The sequence below is a fragment of the Varanus komodoensis genome, unplaced genomic scaffold, assembly GCF_004798865.1.
Source record: "Varanus komodoensis strain SLA01 unplaced genomic scaffold, ASM479886v1 scaffold21, whole genome shotgun sequence".
Lineage (NCBI taxonomy): Eukaryota > Metazoa > Chordata > Lepidosauria > Squamata > Varanidae > Varanus > Varanus komodoensis.
The window spans coordinates 5,907,935-5,929,111 of record NW_025335589.1 but is presented as its reverse complement, the minus strand read 5'-3'; the positions used below and the strand labels follow the sequence as shown (position 1 = coordinate 5,929,111).

The window sequence follows — 21,177 nt, the reverse complement described above, 5'->3', positions numbered from 1 at the left end:
CTATGTTAGCAGTTTTGGTTTTGAACTTGTTTATGTCTGTCATACAGCCTAGATGTCTTAGCTAAGCACCTTCTATATTCACACTCAGGCAAATATGTTTTCTAAACCAGAGCAGATGGGGAAGAAGCTTATCAGCTGTAGAATCAGCCTTAGGATTGGTTGATGCTTTGAAGTTTGCTCCAAATTATATTGAATATTGAGAGCTTGGGTAAACGATCACCTGGATCTCCTGAGGAGCAGCACAGGATATGACAAGAAAGAGAAATAAATGTGGTCATATCAGAGACATTTGAATGTAAAATAAGAACTAAATTGTTTTTTTCTCCTTATGCTGCTTTACTTAAGAACAGCTCTATAGGTAAAATCAAGGATCCAATATGGCAAGTAGTTTGACTCTATATGTGACTAGTATTGGGTTTCATGACTGGTCATATGACTAAGGAAAAACTCTTACTATAAAATCTTAATTTGATGGGACTCAAATGCCCATCTAGGCATGAGAAGACATCTACTGGGTTTCTCTAGTACCACAAACAGAGAGCACAGATGTTGTAGAACATATACACATTCTTTCTACAGCTTGAGATGTAGAAAGAACATGAGATTAAACTAAATTTTCTGAATTTGCTTCAAACTCCAATCATTTCAGTGCATTTAGGGTCCCCTAGACATTGGCAAGCTTCTTGGAGCAAACAAATCATACCCATTGCTGAGAATGGGTTAAACCATAGGTTGTCATGTTGTATGAACCCAGCTGCGCTAACAAATAATGTTTTGTTCACAACCAATAGTTCATAACCCAGCAACCCATGGATTTTCTTTGTGGGGTAGGGTTCATGGTGAGCAATCCATGGATTGTTAGCTTGACTAAACTCACAACACAATAGCCAGTGGTTCAGCAAGTCCCCAGACTCTACCCTCAAGCTTGTATTACTCCAGCCTTTTATGGCTGTTCGCACCATCGGTCCTGCTTAATTTTCCATGTTAAATCAGTGTGTGACAATTTTTCAAAAATGGATGTACGAAGGGGAAATTTGGTAAAAGCATCAGTCTTCACATATGGGAGCAATAAGACCATGCTCTGATGAAATAATGGAGCATGGAAATGAGGATTTCACAATTGCTTTATATGGTTTCCTTACAACTCTTCCTTAAGAATAATAAATTTTAAGCACACCAGAAATAATTTATTAAAGTATATTTAAGTATCATGTTGACTCTTATTGAAAAAGGTCTGTTGATGAATCAAGGGGCATGTGGATTGAAGAGAGGATTGCAGGATTGTCTGGCACATCCAAAATTTTTGACTTTACTATATTGGCTTTACTCTGTAACTTAGGGCTCTATCAGGTGCAACATTTTTTGCTACACAGGCAGTGCAATTTGCTTCCAACTGCATGGGCCCACGGCAAAATACATGATTATGCTTTCTTTTACACCTGATGATGTCCATGCTCCTTTACCCTATAGCTGTCAGGAAGAAGTTGTGTACAAAGCAAAACACTTAAATGGTATTGAAATGTCTCTGTGAATCCCTCCCACAGTTTTGTCATATTTTTTTCCCGTACTGGTGGTCTTTTCTGTTCTGTACCTTCCTTCTAAATTTGTTGTTGAAACATAATCTTCATATTTGGCATTTGTTTGGAACTGGGCTGTCTTCCTGTAGAATCTTCAGGAATGTCTGTTTTAGCTTCTTGAGTGAATAGAAAGCTCTTCTGACCTAATGGACTGAAGTAAGCCATGTCTTGACCATTTACAGGAGGTGACTGATGGTGGCCACACAGTCACCTCCCTAGGTGGTCGTTGCTTCACTAGGGCAAATGAGCCTGCCTTTTCACAGTGAGTTCTTTGACTGAACTTACTTCTGCATTTCTTGTAAAGTTTCTCTTGTGGTGTCCCTCCTTTTGACTCACTTGGAATTTCTGAAGTTTCTCTTGGATATGCTTCACTTTCTAGCTGGAACTGGTGCATCATTGCTATTAACTTGTTCTCTTCCTTCCTAAGCGAAGAGATGGCTGGAGCCCAAAAACTGCTACTTCATGTGTTGACAGTTCCAGTTATTTCCTTAAAATTATCTGTAGCATCAAAGAAATGCAGCAAAGCTGAGAGAAAAACTTATTTTAGTTTGATGTCTGCCATGATATGGTGTATCAATAAGGAAACAGGAATAGGCAACTTATAAGTCAAACTATCTGGAGGGACAAAAATTGGCCACCCCAAAGCAGAAATTATTGCTGTTAAAGTAGGCACTTTAATTTATTAAAAAACATACTGTAACTTGAATTGCAAGTGTTTTAAAAATCTAGGCTGCATACATTCTTCTCACCATAATCCAAAGTTCTAAAAGAAGTGGAACTGGAATGTATGTTGTGGAATGTAAGATGTGACCGCTACTCAGGCAAAGGTGGATCGGGGTAATAATGGCAAAGTTCTTCAGTTGGTGAAGAACACTGAATCTGAAATCTACAGAGCTGAAGCTTTTGAAAGTGTAGTATCTCTCATAACTAGGCTACCTCAAATGTAAAATTACTGCGTTACAATACTGAAGATCACTTAAAGAAACCAACCTTCATTGAATTCTAGACTAAACCAGTGCCTGCACTCCTAAGGTTGTCTTAATATTTTGGTCAGAACCCAGAAGGAAAGGATTCTTCAAAGTGGGTAGGACTGGGCCTCTCGTTGATGGAAAAGTATTGGTATCTGTGTGTAGACTGTTTGTGTATTGCTATATAATAATTGGTATTTTGTGAGGGAGTGTTTGGACTTCATCTATTACACTTAAATCCTCATCTTTTCTCCAGAGTGCTTGAGATAATGTAAATGGTTTTCCTCTCTCATCCATTTTATTTTTGCAACAACCCTATGAAATAGTACTCTGAAAGATGGTGATTGGCCCAGTACTTCCATAATGGTCAAGTGGGGTTTGAACTTGGATCACCCCCATCCTAGACCCCTGTAAGTAGCAACAAACGAATTGGGCCATAAAAACCACTGAACATGATGGCATGGCATGTTGGGTGTGTGTGTGTGTGTGTGTTGGGGGGGCATTTCTTGTGAGTTCCATAAACTTTTTAGTGATGCTCCGTATCAAGCAAATGTTATTGAACAAGGGATCAGCTTTTTTTCCCTTTATGAATGAAGGCATACCAGATTATTGCACAGAGAGCTGATTCTTACAATGCCTCAAAGCTTCAAATGGCGAAGAAGAAGAAGGGATGTGTTGAAGGTATGCTGTCAGAACTCTGGAGTTCTCTGGACAAATGTGCATTCATACTTTGGAGGGAAAGGAAACAAACCCTAGAATGAAAAGTTCATTAATTCAAGAAATCTAATAATACTTAAATTGTAAGATTTGCTTTCTCCAGCCATCTGCTGTTGTTTGCATGTCTGGTAATGAGACTACAATTTTGTTAACTGAATTCCAGTTTGAAAATGGAGGAAGGTGAATTTGGGTTACTTGTAGCAGAGAAAAGAAGACAGTTGGCTCTGAATATACTATTATAGGAAGCTGGTTTATGCTTTTATAAAAGGTGCAATCCTGCACATGTTTGGACAGATGCTAGCTGGAACATGCTGGGAATTGTAGCCCCTTTCTCTAAGCTTGCACAGGGATTGTGTCCTTAGGCTGCAATCCTATACTCTCTTACCTGAGAGTAAGCCCCATTGAACTCAGTGGGACTTGCTTTTGAGTAGACAAGTATTACATAGTGCTGTTAGTCTTTTACAGATTGCTAAAACTGGAAAAGTTTTCTAGAGAAGAATAAAATACTCAGTAATTGAATACTGATTTGTCTGAAAAGGCAGAAAATGTTCTGGATGGAATGTATCTTTAGAATCAGATAAATTGTAAAAATTATCAACAGCTTTCATAACAAGTCCCACTGAACATGTATATATGTAATTGCTTTCCATGCTTGGATTGAGAGCCAGTGTGGTGTTATACTGAAACTGTTGGACTAGGAATAAGGAGTTCTGGATTCTACTCCCCACTTAGCCATGGAGCTCACTGAGTGACTTTGGGCCAGTCATGTACTCCCAGTCTAATTTCCCTCATAGGGTAGCTGTTGTAAGGATAAAATGGAGAAGAGGAGAACCTTGTAAACCACAATGAGTTACTTGAAAGAGTAAGAAAGGCAAGGTATAAATGTCATGTGTAATAATAATTATTATAATAAATTTGCCTGGTTGAGAGACCAGCTGGAAACTATATGCTAGTAGAACTGAGCGTTTTGTAAAGGACAGCCTTCTCCCTACCCAGCATTCTCCAGATGTGGTTGACTGCAACTTCTGTAATTTTGAACCAGCATGGCCAGGCTGTGAAGGACTGTTCTAGAAAGATGAGGCTATAAGGTGTACTACAGCAAATAAATTTTTAACATGTTTATCTTTTCTTCTGTTCTGGACAATTATTTCAAAGCAAATCTGGCAGAAATCTTTGTTTTTTTCTGTGAACTTAAGTATTATGAGAAGTTTATGCTCAGATATTCTGCAATTAACAGTAATAGTTGTTAGAATAATTTAAAGCACAAACCTCTGAACCTGGAGGATGATGGGCATCATATGTAGGGTAGAAATTGTGTGTGTGAAGGTTGTTTTCACACTTGCACCCTGCAAAAATGATAGCTGATTTTGGCTGAGTGAACTTCCCTGGAACAGGAGGGAAGGAGGCTGAGGCACCATCAAGATACCTCATATTTTGGTGATGCCCATCTTTTACCTCCTACCCACTATCTTGGTGCAACGTCGGAACCACCATTCCTTCAGTGATGGCTGCAAATGCAAAGCAGGGAGGCACTTTGAGCATGGAGACCCAGTTTGCTGTTGGAGTCATTTTCCAGCTGGTTCTCTGAAAAAGCCCATAGCCATCGAGATGCTGTCTAGTATCTATAGGATTGTGGTGCTTGTGCTGTATCTTAGATTGTATGTATTATGCAATAATAGAGGGGAGTATCTCATTACTGTATTTTAAATATTGTGACACCACTAACGTACAGGGGAAATATCAAGGCAACTCATTCATTCATTCAAAAGAAATAATTGATATTTAGGGTGCAATCTTTTGCCAGTTTAGACAAAAATGTCCTACAACTTCTAGGATGTTGCAGTTAGTGGACTTTTTTCTGTCTGTCTATAGAATTTTGACCTTTGACTGCAACCTAAATATACTTACAAAAAAATAGATTCTGTTGAACTTAGGGGGTTTAAATATGCATGTGCAGGCTTATGCAGCTAAATATAGGAAAAAGAGAAATTAAAACCATTAATTTTAATAAAGTTACCATCTTTCAGGTACATATATTTATTGAATGAACACATACTAGTTATATGAATTAAAGCATATCTGTCTTCTAGTAAAGAAAAGCTGTTTTATTAATCTGAAAGAGAATGCAGACTGTTTGTTATACAGTCCACACAACTTTTTGAGTTAGACTCATATTTTTAAGTGGATCTATTCAAGGGGCTAAAATTCATGATTTGCACAGTTAAAAGTGCATCACATGACATATTAGATTGGTTTAGACATAATGCTAAATAAAGCATGTCCTAGCATGACATGCATGGGCTGTGACAAACCTCAGGCGTATGCCAGAAGAGATTGGAAACATCCAGTTCTCATTTTAAACGAATCAGAGTTCCTCATTATATCCAGATTTGGAATTCTAGTTTAAACTGGGAGAGGTAACCTTCACAACCTATGGGCTTATTTGAAATTCTGAAGTAGTGTCCTGGGTACCACCACAAATGATGGGAGTGTCTTCATACTGGCTTTTGGCTTTTCTGCATCATCACTGCAGCCAGAGCTCCTAAGCCCCAGTGCATGGCATAGAGGGTTTAAGGGGTACAAGGAGCTAGAGTGAGAACTGGGTTGGGAACACCCATGAATAAAGAGCTGTAAATACAAGTCAGATTTCAGGCTAGTAAGAAAAAAAGCCCAAAGCAAGACATATATAAAACTGATGAGATCAGAAAAAGCAGAGATTCTCAGCTGCTTCCTTCCCCACCACACCTTCCTTAGTCTTCCTGTTAAAATGTAAACAAGGACTGAAGAGGAAAAAGTCAATCACTCAATGAAGTTTACTCAAGCAAAACACAATCCAGACCAGACTGACCCAGTTTATACAATGCATCAGAAAATCCCCAAGCTTGGAAGTATTGGGGAACTATGGTACTTCAGAAGCAGATGTTTTAGATCCCCTCTCCTAGCATGTGGGTGACAAGGGTACAGGAGCCTGAAGCTTGCTCCAGTTTGTGTGTCCAGTGCTAAACTGTGATTTAGGGCTATGTCCAAATTGGTGTTTTGTACTGCTTGATCTTCGAACACCACACACTTTTGCCCCTAGTTTATCCTTTTATATAGAAAGACAGAGGTACAATTTTCTTTAAGATGTCTTCATAATCTGTCTGTTGATCTCATTGTTCCTAAAACATTGCCAGACTAGAAATTGTCTCCTAAAACATTACCAGAGAACTACCACCATCAATCGGAGAGAGAGGAGAAGCAGTACTGTGCTTGACAAGTCAGTGTTGGGAGCTTTTGCCATAGGTTCTTAAAAACATTAATAGGAGCCAAGAACATTTTGGGACATCAGTATCCAGTAGCCCATTCCTCTATTTCCTATTAAGAAAAGTGCCACAGAGCTCTGGAATGAGCAAATGGATGCCCTCTTCACAACTGTAGTCATGTTTCAGGCTGTCAGACAAATTAAACATAGGACAGTAGCCAAAGAACGGTGACAAATGCAGAAAAAACAATGGCCAAGAGAAAGGAAGGTAGGACAAAGCTACCTGAAAAGGTTAGTTGGACTTCCTACCTACAGAAGCCATCTCTTTTCTCCCCATATTTCAGCTGTTTTGGGCTAACCCCAATGTTACTCTAATGGTTACTAATACAGGAAGGCTTTCTTCCTCTCTCCTCTCCCCTACAAACCTTGAGCCACCCAAAATGCTCTTTCAGAGGGTTTCCTAGCCCTTCTAAGCAGATTTTGAACACATGCAGGAGACGACAGAGGGAAGGGAGATTTGTCCCTTTCCTCTTCTGCTGATGGAAGTGCTTCCGTCAGTGGACTAACACCACTGGATGTTTGGCGAGCATCTTGTTAAATTGTCACAAGAAAGAGCGAAGACTCAAAAGGTGTAGATGAAAAGGTGGCCCCCTTGTGTCCTACTCCCACTTAGTTCAGGAGGGTCCCTGACTCCCCAGAAATATTTTTAAGGAATGCAGGTGGGTGCAGGAGGACAATGAGAAACTTTATTTCTACAACTTGCCTTAATTTGTCTTTCGATTTAACCCAATGGACATAGAAATTAATAGATTTGCTATATATCATATTCAGAAATAATATTAGACCATGTGCACACACATTGTAAGTCATGTCGCTCACTACATTGTCTGGACCTAATAAAAGTATTACAATCCTGTGACTTACAGATTTTAAACTAAGCTGCCTCTAAAGGGACACATTTATTACTCCTCTCTAAAAATCCAGTGTAAATGTTAAATCTAAATTTTTATTTTCTTCATGATTGATTTTATCTACCTTCATTAAATATCTTATTTGTGAATTTATAAGTAAAAAATATATAGCTTCCTGTATCTGAGACTATATATTTAAATAGTAATTCTGGATTTCACTCCCTGTTGCAAACAATCTTCCAGTTATCTTCTGGCATGCTTTAAGTTGTGCTAACTGTTATATCCATGTACACGCAAGGAATGAATTTTATGAATATAGGATTGTAAACATCTAAATATTCAAGCTTGTGTAATTAAAGTGGTTGTGAGACAACTGTCATAATGTAATTGTTTTCCTGCATCTTGACACTACAACAAAATTGCACTTGTAATGCAAAATTTAAAAACAGATACACAGCATGCAGGAGTACAGCTTTGTGACATGCACATTAAACATGTTAAATACTCCTCCCATTGGTACAGAGGTACAGGAGTATTTCACAAAACCTTAATGTACATATTTCCTACACAGTAATTTTGCAGCAGCAGTATCTCTTGTGCCCATTAATATATGCCATGTCTATCTTCTTTCATTAAAATGCAGAAGCTACACACAGTGCATTTAGAAAAAAGTTCTGTTAACATTTGGTAAGAACTAATTTTATATACAGAAGTTTTGGATCCTCCTGCAGGCCCTACCTACTAAAGACTACTGAGAGCTTGGGGAGGGTACAGGGGAGAATTCTTTTAGTTATCTCCAGTAATATATTGAAGAATACATGGGGTTCCCCTTCCCAATTATTAGGGGAAGTGACATGCTAAGTGCTTTCCTTCCCAGAGCCCTCCCCTAAGGGGGAGGTTGTAGTGCAGACAGAACCATCTTGACTGAGGCTTCTGTACCCTGGTCCTTGGTTGGGGTGGCTTTGGTGCACATTGTACCCTCTCCCATTAGGGAAGATAGGAAATGGGCAAAGCAGTCCAGGCTTGAGCTGCTGTCACCCAGTCTTCAGCCAAAACACTTCTGGGAACTCCATGGAGGGTCAGATAGGAGGTAATTTGTCCATCACCAAGAATTTCATCACCCTGTCCTAAAGAACCCTTTCCCTTTTCTTCTCAAGCTTCTTGTTGATATATAAAATGTTTACATGTGTATTAAACACTCAATAATTTAGGCTACACTGAATTCTTATTTTCTGCTTTTGCTATCTTCCTGTTTACTGGAAGTGTTAACTCAATTACTTAAGCTGAGTGATAATTTTAAATCTGATTCCAGGTCTTTCTTCCTCTTTTCTTCTCCAGCAACTTGAATTAGTGGAACCAAGTGGTTGGATTCATGTTCCTTTAACTGATACTCACAAGAAACTTATTCGTACTTTTATGATTCAGATTGCTGTGTTAGCCAATCACCAAAATGGAAGAGACACTCACATGCGACAAATTAAGGTATATACCCCAGTGGAAGAAAGCTCTATTGGTAAATTTCCAAGATGTACAACAATTGATTTTATGATGTATCGTTCAATCAGGTAAACAATCAATACTTCTGTACTTATAACAATATATTTTTGTGTAATTTTAAAATAAAGACTTAAGTTCTGCTTGGTCACCTCTCTAGTTATAACTTTCATTTTGGCTAACAATGTCTGTGATTTGTTTATTTCTTTTCCTTTCTATGTAACTGGAGTATAACATTATAAAGGGTTTTACTATTATAGTGTTCTTTATTGTATCATTCCATGATTCAGTTAACCCATGGGTCCGCAAACTACGGCCCATGGGCTGGATCCGGCCCGCTGTGCCCATTTATCCAGCCCGCCATAGAGGTTTTGAACTAACTGCACGTGTACTGAGATGCCGGCTTACTCGCAAGGAGATTGTTTTGGACTCGCTCGGAGAAAATGATCTCTGTGCACACATGCCCCTGCCTCACCACGTGCACATGCATGCCCCCCCGCCCTGGCCTGCGCCCGCACTGCCTTGGTGGCCTGCGCCCATCGCTGGCACCTTTCAACTGGACCCCTGTTCAAAAAGTTTGAGGACCCCTGAGTTAACCCAAAAGGGTGCTAATACTTTGTAAAAATAGGATTATGTATTTTTTTCCAAAAGTACAGGAAAACTTATGAGGTATTCACAACCATGCTAAACTGGTTTTGCCTCACAACTTGTACTGGGACCTAGCTATAGGTTGAAGATGACTTGATGGCACACGAGAACAAGAAGAACAAGAAAGCTCAAGTGCAGATCCTACACAGAATACACAGAACTATTCCTAAGATTTCATGAATATTAGTAAGAAGGCAGTCTGAGGGAAAAAAAATTATTTGCTTTTATAGATGAGAAGAAGACTCTTACTGCATAAGAAGAGCCACATTGGATCAAATGACAGACATATTTAGTCTGGCCAAATACTTTCAGGAAGCCACAACCAGAATATAAAGACATGGACATTAACTGCCTCTTCGATTAAAGCTTCTGCTTAACTATTAGGGCTGAATTGTGAATGTGTCATAATTTTTGTTTACACCCATCCAAGTCAGTAAACATAATTGCATCCTAGTCTTCCTTTACTTTCTTTCAAGCACGTTGATCTCTTGCCACCTGAAAATGCCCCAGAAGAGCTTGTAGATCAATAAAAAGACCTTTTCCCCCATGTCTACAATAAAAAGGTACAACATAAAAGGAAAAGAAGATTGGGAAGTGAGTGGAAAACAAGCAAATTCAAGTATCTGGTCTAAAGAGTAAGAAACTTTTTACAATGGATGGAAATACATAGTTAAGCGAGAATGACCTTAGACAATAGAGTTGGTCTTCAGCAGAGTTAATGGAATGGTCTTACTTCTTATCTCTCCCTCTGCTGCAATCAGATGGAATAGTTCTTGCCAGGTGACAGTTGAGGAAAGGAGGAGCCTTAATGTCCCTCTTTTTCATTGCTTCCAGTGCTTAGCTCCATTGGAATTTTAAGAATCTATAGCCCATTCTGCAATCAAGGATTTTCAAGATTAACAGAGAAATAACATACAACAGCAATAAAACAACAGCAGGACAGATGAAATTTGTCATCCAGCATTAAAACAACCATTAAATGCCCTTTGCTGGAGATGTAATCTCCCTAAAGGGCAAACCTCTGGATGCTATCAACGTCAAGACCAGAATGTGCAAGGTGATTTTGTGATGGGAAATGAAATTGGAGACCTCCAACAAAGGTAGTGCTGTAATAATGAGGGACTTCAACTACACACATTTACTAATTTATTTATTCATTTATTTATTCATTCACATATTTATATGCCGCCTATAACTGCCAGAATGGCCTCCCTAGGCAGCACACATAATAAAATAACACATTAAAACAGTTAAAAAATAAAATGGTTCTATATTAGTTATAAAATATATTGTATACAAAATATTGGTAATATTATATAATATTAGCAATATACTGGTTAAATGTATATTCCCATTCTGACATAGATTACATTTCCCAATGACCTAAGCAACTGTGCCCTGAAGCAGTTAGTCATGGAACCAGCCAGAAGGGGGAAGCAAGCCTCAATTTAGTTCTAGGTGGAGCTGACCAAGACATAGTACAGGATGTAAATGTTGTTGAGCTATCAGGTAACAGTGACCATGTTGGTATTAGATTTAATATACAGTTAGGTGAAGACTGCCAAAGAAATTGAACACAGTTGCATTTGACTTTAAAGGGGGAAACTTCTCAAAATGAGGGAACTTGTAAAGAAGAAGCTAAAGAGGGGAACCAAGAAGATAAATTTGCTTCAGAGTGCTTGGAGATTACCCAAGAACACTATTGTAGAGGCTCAGATAATATGTATACCACAAGTGAGGAAAGTCAGCACAAAGTCCAGGAAATTACCAGTGTGGTTAACGAGTAGAGTCAAGGAACCTCTTAGGAAGAAGAAAGCTTCCTTTAAGGAATGGAAACCTTGCTCAAATGAAAAGAATAGAGGGGACCACAGGTTTGCACAAGGAGATGCAAGTAGAAAAGAGAAGCAAGGAAGCAGACTGACAAGCATATCAAGAATAACAGCGAGGCCAACAAAAATACTTTATCAAAAGTAGGAAAGCAGCCACATATGCAGTTGAACCATTGGACAGTAATGGAGTTAAAGGTGCACTAAGGGGGACAAGGAGTCTGCAGAGAAGCTGAATGAATTAGTTCCATCACTTCACAGCAGATGATGCAGAGTATATACTTTTCCCTGAGTTTAGTATTCTGGAGTCTGAAGAATTAAGATAGATAATACAGACAAAAGAAGTTCTCAATCTTATTGACAAACTGAAAGTCAGCAAATCACCTGGTCCAGACAGTATCCATCCTACAGTACTTAAAGAACAAAAACATGAAATTGCTCACCTTCTTACCAAAATATTTAATATGTACCTAAAAACAGCTTTTGTACCAAAGGATTAGAGAATGGTCCATGTAGCACCAATTTTTAAAAAGGGATCCGGTGAGATCCAGAAAATTACAGGCCAGTTAGCTTAACATCTGTTCCAGGTGAACTACTTGAAAACATAATTAAAGATAGACTCAACAAGCATATACAGGGATAAGTTCTGATGGAAAAAGTCAGTATGGCTTTGCACAAGAGGGAAGTCTTGTCTTGCTAACCTGTTAGAATTCTTTGAGAGTGTCAGTGAGCATGTAGACAGGGACCATCTAGTAGGCATAATTTACCTGGACTTCCAGAAAGCTTTAGACCAAGTCCCTCACCAAAGGCTCCTGAGCAAACTGAGCAGTTATGAAATAAAAGGGAAGGTCCTCTTACAGATCACTAACTGGTTAAAGAACAGAAAACAGAGGGTCCAAATTAATTGTAATTTTTCCCCATGGAGAGAGAGTGTCATCAGTGGAGTCCTGTAGGGTCCTGTATTAGGACCAACACTTTTCAATCTATTGATAAAAGATCAGGCATTAGGAGTAAGTAGTGAAGTGGCCATATTTGCTGATGGCACCAAACTATTTAGGGTAGTCAAAACTATAAGAGATTGTAAGGAAAGGATCTCACCAAGCTGGGAGAATGGGCATCAAAATGGCAAATACAATTCAATATAAGTGTAAAGCAATGAATGTTGGGGAAAAAATCACAACTATAAGTATAAACTGATGGGGCTAGCAGTGACTGAGCAAGAAAGGGATCTTGAGGCAATAGTGGACAGCTTGATGAAATGTCAGCCCATTGCATGGCCACTATGAAAAAGGCAAACTCCATTCTAGGGATGATTAGGAACGGAATAGAAAATAGAACTGCCAAGATCTTACTTCTCTTGCACCAATCATGGTTACAACTGTACTTAGAATATTGTGCCCATTTCTGGTTGCCTCACTTGAATAGGGACATTATTGATTTGGAAAAAGTACAGAAAAGGGCAACAATATGATCAGGGCCCTGGAGCAACTCCCTATTGAGGAGAGGCTGCAACAACTGGGACTGTTTAGCTTAGAAAACAGCCAAGTTGGGGGAAGCATATGAGAGGTATTTAACATTAAGCACAAACTGGAGAAAATGGAGACATTTTTCTCTCTCTCCCATAACACTCAAACCTGGGACATCCCATGAGATTGGTTGTGGGAAGGTTTAGGACAGACAAGACAAAGTACTTCATACAATATATAGTTAAATCATGGAATTTGCTGCCTCAGGAAGTAGTGAGGGCCACCAATCTGGATGGCTTTAAAAAGGGTCAGACAGTCATGGAAGAAGAGGCTATTGGTGGCTAGTAGTCTTACTGGCTTTGTGCCACCTCCTTCACAAGAGGTAGCATGCCTGCATACACCAGTTGCTGAGGAGCTTGGGCAGATGGAGGTCTCGCACCCATCCTGCTTGAGCAATCCTGGGGGCAGCTGGTTTGCCACCATCTGTACGGAATGCTGGACTAGATGGACCTTTGGTCTGATTCAGCATGCCCCACCTCTCTTCGATGGCAGACTCCATGTCTTCATACAAAGGTGCTACAGTATCTATTGGAACTATCTGGCCATGCCCTTCTGGCTAGTATTAGCCATATGGGACACTGCCTGCAAGGGCATGTGGTCAGACTCATAGTAAGCATTTTTTCCATGGCATCAGGTTTCATTAACTGAAATTTATCACTCAAAACATCACTAGGTAAGGCATTGGACACCTCACTTGGATCTTCTATAACTGTAGCATCTAACTACTTTCCAAAATGAATGGTCTTATCCTTAGAGTAGGATGAAGAAGCATCACTGTAGGCTTCTGAGTGCCCTAAGAAGCTCCCTCAGTAGTCAGCAGCCTTTGAACGGCTGCCCAGTTCTATCTGCAATAGTCCCTCCCAAATGGGGTTCTTACAGCAATCACAGCAGGGGAAGAGAGAGGAGAAAGGGGAGAACACACAGCAGGAAACTGTACTGCTCTGTATTGCTCACATAGTTCTGTGGCTCTTCCAACTGTGCAAAAACTAGTGTAGCTGCATTATCTGCCCTAGTACTATCTTGCATGATTAAACAAGTCACTTTAAAAGGTGGTATCTCCCTCATTCTAGTTACATGGGATCTGTCTTATATCAGTGCATGTAAAACCAGTTTCACATGCACAGGTCTGGCACACATTTACTACTTATTTAGCAAAGATGGATCACAGCTGCAAATACGAGAACACAGAACCAAACTCCCTTTCGACTGAATAGCAATGTGCTCTCTTCTTGGGCTATTCTCTGTTCATTAACTCAAAATAGTTGTTATCAAACAGCCACATTTAAATTTTGCAGCTGAGATAAAGGAGAATTAAGAGAGAGACAGTAATTGGTAATAAGCAACATAAATGACATTAATGAGAACTGTATTAGTTTCTATACCTTCTCATCTTGTCACATTCAGTGTGAAAGTGGCTGCAGAGGGAAGAATCCTATTAATTACAGAAGAATTTCCAAAAGGAGAGTAGAAATCATGGGAAAGCTGACATAAAACACTTGTTTTATTTGCCCATGAATATGCTATTAAGGTGACAGAAAGTACTTGCTTTCCTACAAAATATGATGCTTTAATAACTTTGTAAAATAGCGTATCTCAGTGCTATTTACGAATGTTGTTTGTCTACTTTGAAAAGGGAAGGATCAGGTGCATTTCTGTGAAGTTAATGACACGTTCTCAGCAAGGAATGATTTGCTTCCATGCTGCAAATTTGTTCTTTGCTCATTGAAAAAAGCTGGAATTCTGGTGCTAATTAATACTATCATTGAAGCTTATTGTAAATATTGTAAATGAAAGGACTAAGTCGCTACTGTACTGGATGTAGAGTTTTCTGAATGAAGCACACAGTGTACTGTTTTCATGAGAGGAATGAGCAAGATGGGGCTACCAAACTAATGCTTAGCACTTAACACATTGTTGTTTCTACTGAACTTGCTCCCATCTGAAATGGCTCTGTACCCCAGGAAACCCTGCTTCCTCACTTACTGTTTCAACAGATGTTGCTAAATGTTAAATAACAGACACTTAGGGAAATACAGGCCAATGTATTCTCCTGATATAATACAAATGCTTTTGGATTCAGTTTATTTAATACATTAGTTTCTTTCCCCTCACCCCCTAAGAAAAAGCATGCATAAGCATGCATGGAGAGCCAGTGTGGTGTAGTGGTTAAGAGCATGGGACTGGGACTCAGGCAATCTGGGTTCTAGTTCCCTCTCAGCCATGGAGCCAACCAGGTGACTTTGGGCCAGTCACAAACTCTCAGGCCAACCTACCTCACAGGGTTGTTGTTATGGGGATAAGATGGAGGAGGAGAATGATGTAAGCTGCCTTGAGCCCTTTGTAGGAAAAAGGCAGGATATAAACTGAAAAATAAACAAACAACAATGCTTGCTGCATCATGGTTACTGAGCATCACTCAGCATCACCATTACTGAAATATACCTGCAGAGGCCATTTCATATACGTTGAGGTTACCTTGCTTCCAGTGAACAACTTCATGCTCCATAAGCAAATCACTTAGGGTTAGATGACTGTAAAGTTATGTGGCATCCAAGCTCTGCACTTCCAACTTACTGTGGGGTTGGAATTGGGACTCTGAACTCGGAGCATCTTTCCTCCGTACTCAGAACCTGCATGGAAAGAACCATATCAGCTGTGATTCCAAGGTTGTAAAAGCAACTTTGGGGTCAGTGTTTTATAGGTGGAATGAGGAGAGAGATGCTGTCAGCTAGGGCAAAATGTTTTGCAAGGCAGGAGAAGCAAAGAGGACTTTATGTCCTTCCACCCTTGACTGGATTCTGTAATCCTAAGTATGGAAGGTTATAGACAGCCTCATTGAATCACATTGTAAATCAAGCATTTAACAGCATAGGTTCCCAAAGCAAAGTAAGGCCTAATTTTAAAAACATTACAGAGATGTTCATATGAATCAAGATTTCAGAAAGTTCAGAATTCCAAGCTGGTTATCTGAGTCCGGTGTTATAGAATTAATGCTGAATTTTGATACAAACTTCATTGGATTGCAGCAATAGAAATAAATACACAGGGAGTCTCTAAAGTAACATATCTCTGAGGTGTGTTCCTTCATACTAACTTTAGTTAGATGAGCCAGGATGAAACAAATATGTAATAGAATGCATTCAAATAGTTTCCAAATAGAAAAATAAATTATATTAAAAATAGACTCCCAGTGATTAGGAGACATAGTAGAAACATGCTTGCTCACCTATGTTCTAAACTTGTCAGTAGAAATGAGGCAAGCCGCATAATAAAATCTCATATCTGGAATGGAAATTCTGTACTTGAGAGTCTAACAGCAGTACTCAACACGAAGACTCTCTTCAACCAAGAGTCTCTTAAAATACTACAAAGATATTACTAATTGTGCTTTCATTCAAGTGAAGCAAGGTGTTCTTCCTGACTTGCCCTTATAGATTCAGAGTTGTCTAATGCTAAAGTGAATGTGAGAAATAGATTCTAATTCTCCTGTACCATTAATTGTAGGTATCTGGAAATCCAGGCACCCAAATATTTAAATTGGTACTGTTGCCAGTGGAAAGGCCTCTTAATAAAATGATGCTAAGGAGGGACACAATGCAAGCCAGTACAATGTACAAAGAAAAAGTTAAGTCTGACTTTGCTAAAATACTGTATATTACAGAGACTCTGCTAGAAAGCCTTAGATGTGAAGAAAACAAGCGTGATAAATGGCTTCTTGGGTTAATGAGTTGTCTTATAAAATGGTTTGCTATTTAGCTGTTTTGGGAGGTTGTCCAATATCTGGTTTTCAGGTAAATTATGGTTTGTGAGAAGCTTCATTTTCTTTATTCACATGTATAGAAGTAAACAACTGTTTGCTGTTAACCAAGAAGTCAGGCAGGGAACTGGAGGATGCAGGGCTGGTGATTTTGTTCCACTTGAACTAGTTCATTGATGGGTAAACTATTCCTTTAAGCAGGCAATTAATACAGGGAAATGTTTACCTCCTCTTAAAATGCTGATGCACCTTGGAGATTAGATACCCAGGCTTCCAATTCTTTTTTGACATGCTAAGCTGGCCGAAGGAATTTAGGATAGAAATATCCTAAATAAATAAATAAAGGAAGGAAGTACTGAATATTTTTTCCCTAAATGTTCCATCAGCATCAGAACACCATCACCATACCATTAAAACTGGTATTCTAATGTGTCAGGGCAAACCATTAAGTAATAAGAGGAAAAGATCCAACTTGCATTAACATTTAGTGCAGATTTCTTTATTGGATTCAACTTTTTATCATTTCAGCTCAAGCAGTAATCACTAGAACAGTCTTATAGTTACATAAGTCTTAATAAGGCAGAATGTGATAATATCTGGATACTACAAGAAACCTTTGAATTCAAGCATGGCAGTGACCTGCTGCCCCTCACACGCTCTGCTAGTGTAAAAAGGAGAGTCAGGCCCAGGTTAGGTGTTTAGTCAAAATTTGTTCTAAGAAATTTATGGAAGGCTGGTTCACATATTGGAAAACAGCTCAAGGGTTGTGTGAATGAACTTGTATTTTCATTAATATAATCTAAGGGCCTTCAAGTTGAATAAGGTGACAGGGACTTCTCTGTGGTAGCACCCAATTATTCCACAAACATGTTTTGATGCCTGTCTCATTCAAGTTTAAATTCTTGCATTCCCATTGCTTTTTGACACATAAAACCATGCTTTTGTTCTTAATGCTTTGTTGCCTACCTCTTTTGCAGATAGTCATTATTCTCCTCTTATGCTTGAAAATAATTGTTTTAAGTCATGTGGTTTTTATTTGACCATTATTCCTGTATTAAAAGCCCCTTTGAAATCATTGTAGTTAAATGCTGGTATGTGTGGCTCAAGTCTTAATAAGGGGAAGGATCTAAAATAGCATGGTATCCTGTGCCTAAACTCAATAAATAAATTAGTATCTGGTGTTATTAATATCTGGTGGATCTGAGCTTCAAATAAGGAGTTTTGCCCATATAAAACCCACCATCTTCAATGTGGTTTCTGGCACCAGAACTTCATTAAGGATCAAGCAGTTCCCATAAGAGCTTCCATTTCATTCTTAATTTGTAATTCTCAATTATACTTTTCTAGAGCTTTCTGTGTTTTATTTGAGTTATATATTTGACAGATTTATCTCCTACCTTTTGATCAAATTGCTCCCAAGGTTGTTCACCATGCATTAAAATGGCCCAGCAATCTTGTTCCAGAGGCTCCCATCTCCTTGTTACCCTAATTTTTGTTGTTCCAGGGCAACTGATAGATGGAGGTGGGAGAACAGCTTCTACAACTGCTATTTCTCTGGCCAATTTACACCTTGGTGGAATGATGGAGTAAAACAGTTTCACAATTTGTTGTAAACATATAACCAAACAAGCAACATTTTGTTTTTATAAAAACTGGATTTGGTTCCTTGTGGAAAGGTCCAGGTACTTACAGTTTAATTGACCAAAATCTAATCTGGCAAGGTTTTTCTTTTTTCTTTTTCCCCCAGCATTAGCAAAATCTAGTCTTAACAATCTCCTTACTGTAGTCCTGCATGAAAGCAATAGCATTTCTGTACTTTTCCTATGACAAATTTATTTTTCCTATAAGCTTTCATTGGCTGGTGTATCTGGCATGCCCTTACTGACAATGAGCCAGGAGATCTGAGCTTCAAGGAAAACTCACAGCTCTCAGATGTTGGCACACAGAGCAGGGTAAACCCATCTCTGGGCATGAGCACTAACACTTGTTGGCATTGCTGGCACAGCACACATCAGTACATACCTACCCATGGGAATAAGAAAAGGGGCATAGATTGTTTAAGACAGAGATGATCTTCAACAATTGCTGGAGCATGTCAACAGCTCCAACCTTGCCATATTTTAAAGAAAAGTGTTGCTTTACAGAATGAAAGCTATGAGAGGAACCCAGTGGAATGGGGCTGGGGTGAAAACCAACACGTGGATAAGTTATAGCTGGTATTTTATTAAGTGTTTATATCTGTGTAAAAGTGTATGACTATTGAACATCTGTAACTTCAGATGCTACTGTCAATAGGACCCCTCCTTTTGAATCATAGGCTGACTCAGTTTTTAAAAGTCAGACTTTAATAACCCTCTGCCTGCTACAGTCGTAATGTGTCTAAAGGAAATACCAACTCCAATGGTATGGGGTTGGGCAATTGTACTTTTAACACCTCTCTCCTTTATCCCTCTTAAGCATTTTTAGCTTATTCATAGTCTTTATGGTGAAAATGAAGATACTCCTTGTCTTTAGAGAAAATAAGGAGTAGATATTTTCCCCTACTGAGAATTTTGACTAGAAATAAATAACAACAATAACCCTGTTTGTATCGACAGGGTCTGAGACATCCATATAACTATTTACAAAGTTTTGGTGGCAGGAATATGATGATGGGGGATAACGTGAAATGTTTGAGAATTTAAGCACAATAGTAAGTTCACATTGTGAAAAATAACAAATTCTACAGGTTACATTTGCCAAACACAATCCAGATGCAGTTAGGCTATTTGTTGATAGTAAGCTCCTGAACTCTGAAGCTTATAGTCACCCTATACAGATTAGAAAGATTAGAAATGGCACTCCTCACATCCGCACACATACACAGCTTTTTTTTTTTTTTAATCAGGCTTCTTTGGCCATCTCGCTGGAATATTTAGAAAAGGATGGAAAGAGCTGGAGAGGCTTTAGGATAGCTGGGATCCTGGCCCCTGCAGTCTTCCCCTTTCTTCATTCATCGTAATGTCCCTTTCTCTCCTTGATGAGGATGTTTTTGGAAACTTGGAGGGCAGCAGCCACGGTTTTTTCCACTCTAGCTGCAAGGGCATGGAGAGAAAGGTCAGTTCTCCAGATCCTTCCTTCAGTCTTGGACCTCTGTCTCTGACCTCGGATCAGAGAATTTGAACTATCCTTATTCTTTTATCCCAACTTCTGGCTTCATCCTATTCCTCTTGAGATTTCTACCTTTCTGACAAAATTAATACAACTGTTCATCATCTGTCTACTCCCACCCTCAGTAATAGGGGTGTTCTTTGGCAGCTAAGGATGTTCCTCCTAGGGTAGGAGTGGGCAACATGCAGACTTCAGCAGGTGTGAAGCCTTTGGGGGTGAAAATGGTCCCCAGCACCACACTTGGAAGGTGCCCATCCTTGTCCTAAAGAAGGAACAGATAAAAACTCTCAAAAATCTTGTTTAAAATTCAAGTTAAATGCTATGGAAAACACACTGTATAGAAAGAGTTTACAATATGTAAGTATGTTTAATAAAGGCTTAAAGGGCTTTATAAGGAATATCTTATCAAATTAACTAGGGATTTAAAAGTAGGTATGGTTGACCAGCAGTGGACCACCCAACACAAATATGTGAAAGGTTCTAACAGTCCATCCTTGAAGGGTGAACAAAACTTTTGCAAACATATTAATTACCTTACCCTTCAGCTTAAACACTGCATTCATAGAAGACTCATACTTAAAAATGATGTCTGTTGGTAAATATGTAAGCCTTGCATCATCTTTTTCTCAAATTGTAACTAATGTGTTACATTTATTTCAATGAGACAAAACAATACATAACCGAGACTTCAATTCAATGTTCACTTCCTTAGGAATAGCCCTTTTGAGTGTTTAACACTGCAGTATTAGTTTGGATCCTAACCCATAGCTTCTCATTTTAAATGTGTGGAAGGTGGTTATAGTAGTTATGACTTGTGACCTTGCGGTAGTCACAGTTTTAGTGGTTACTTTAGTACTTCATTAGGGCTATCCAAATATAAAAAATAAAGATTAAACCACGGGGATATCTTTGCTTACACCTGTGTTAGCAGCGCATCTCTTCTTTCATTAAATCAATTAGTTCTCTGCATGGGACACCACTCTGACCTAGTTTTTATTGGCTGTCCATTTACATTCTTAATTTATCCATTAGTTTGTATTATCATTACTTCTGTGCCAGGAATGTGCTGCTATTATGAATACAGCAGCACTGGACCAAAGAAAGCATGCTTTTACTAGTAGAGAGTTTTAAAAGGTGTTGCAAGGGAGCAGAAGATAGGTATTTCTTAAATGCAACACCGTTGAACATCACAGTGGCATGTTTGGAGTTGGTGAGACCAGTCACTTTTCCTTGGATACAACAGTTGGAGTAGTGCGCTTGTGCAACATAATACTGTTGTTATTGTGTGTGTATGCACACTTTTGGATAAACCAGGGCTCTCTTGCAAAGGGGGGGGTGGTCTGGTCTTTGAAGTGTGACTTT

General features: G+C 38.9%; 1 protein-coding gene across 8 annotated transcripts in view; it reads left to right on the top strand.

Moving 5' to 3' along the window:
• ANAPC10 (anaphase promoting complex subunit 10) overlaps positions 1-21,177 on the top strand; it is a 127,670-nt gene that overhangs the window by 24,664 nt on the left and 81,829 nt on the right. For 5 of the 8 annotated variants that reach the window (XM_044430885.1, XM_044430881.1, XM_044430884.1 and 2 more), the window contains one exon: positions 8,753-9,165. The exons of 2 other annotated variants lie outside the window; for them this stretch is intronic. In XM_044430885.1, the coding sequence (XP_044286820.1) occupies positions 8,753-8,983 (231 nt within the window). In that variant the 3' untranslated portion in view covers positions 8,984-9,165. Of the gene's footprint in view, positions 1-8,752; positions 9,166-21,177 lie in introns of those variants that run through there. One more of the 8 variants, XM_044430886.1, reaches the window with a different exon arrangement.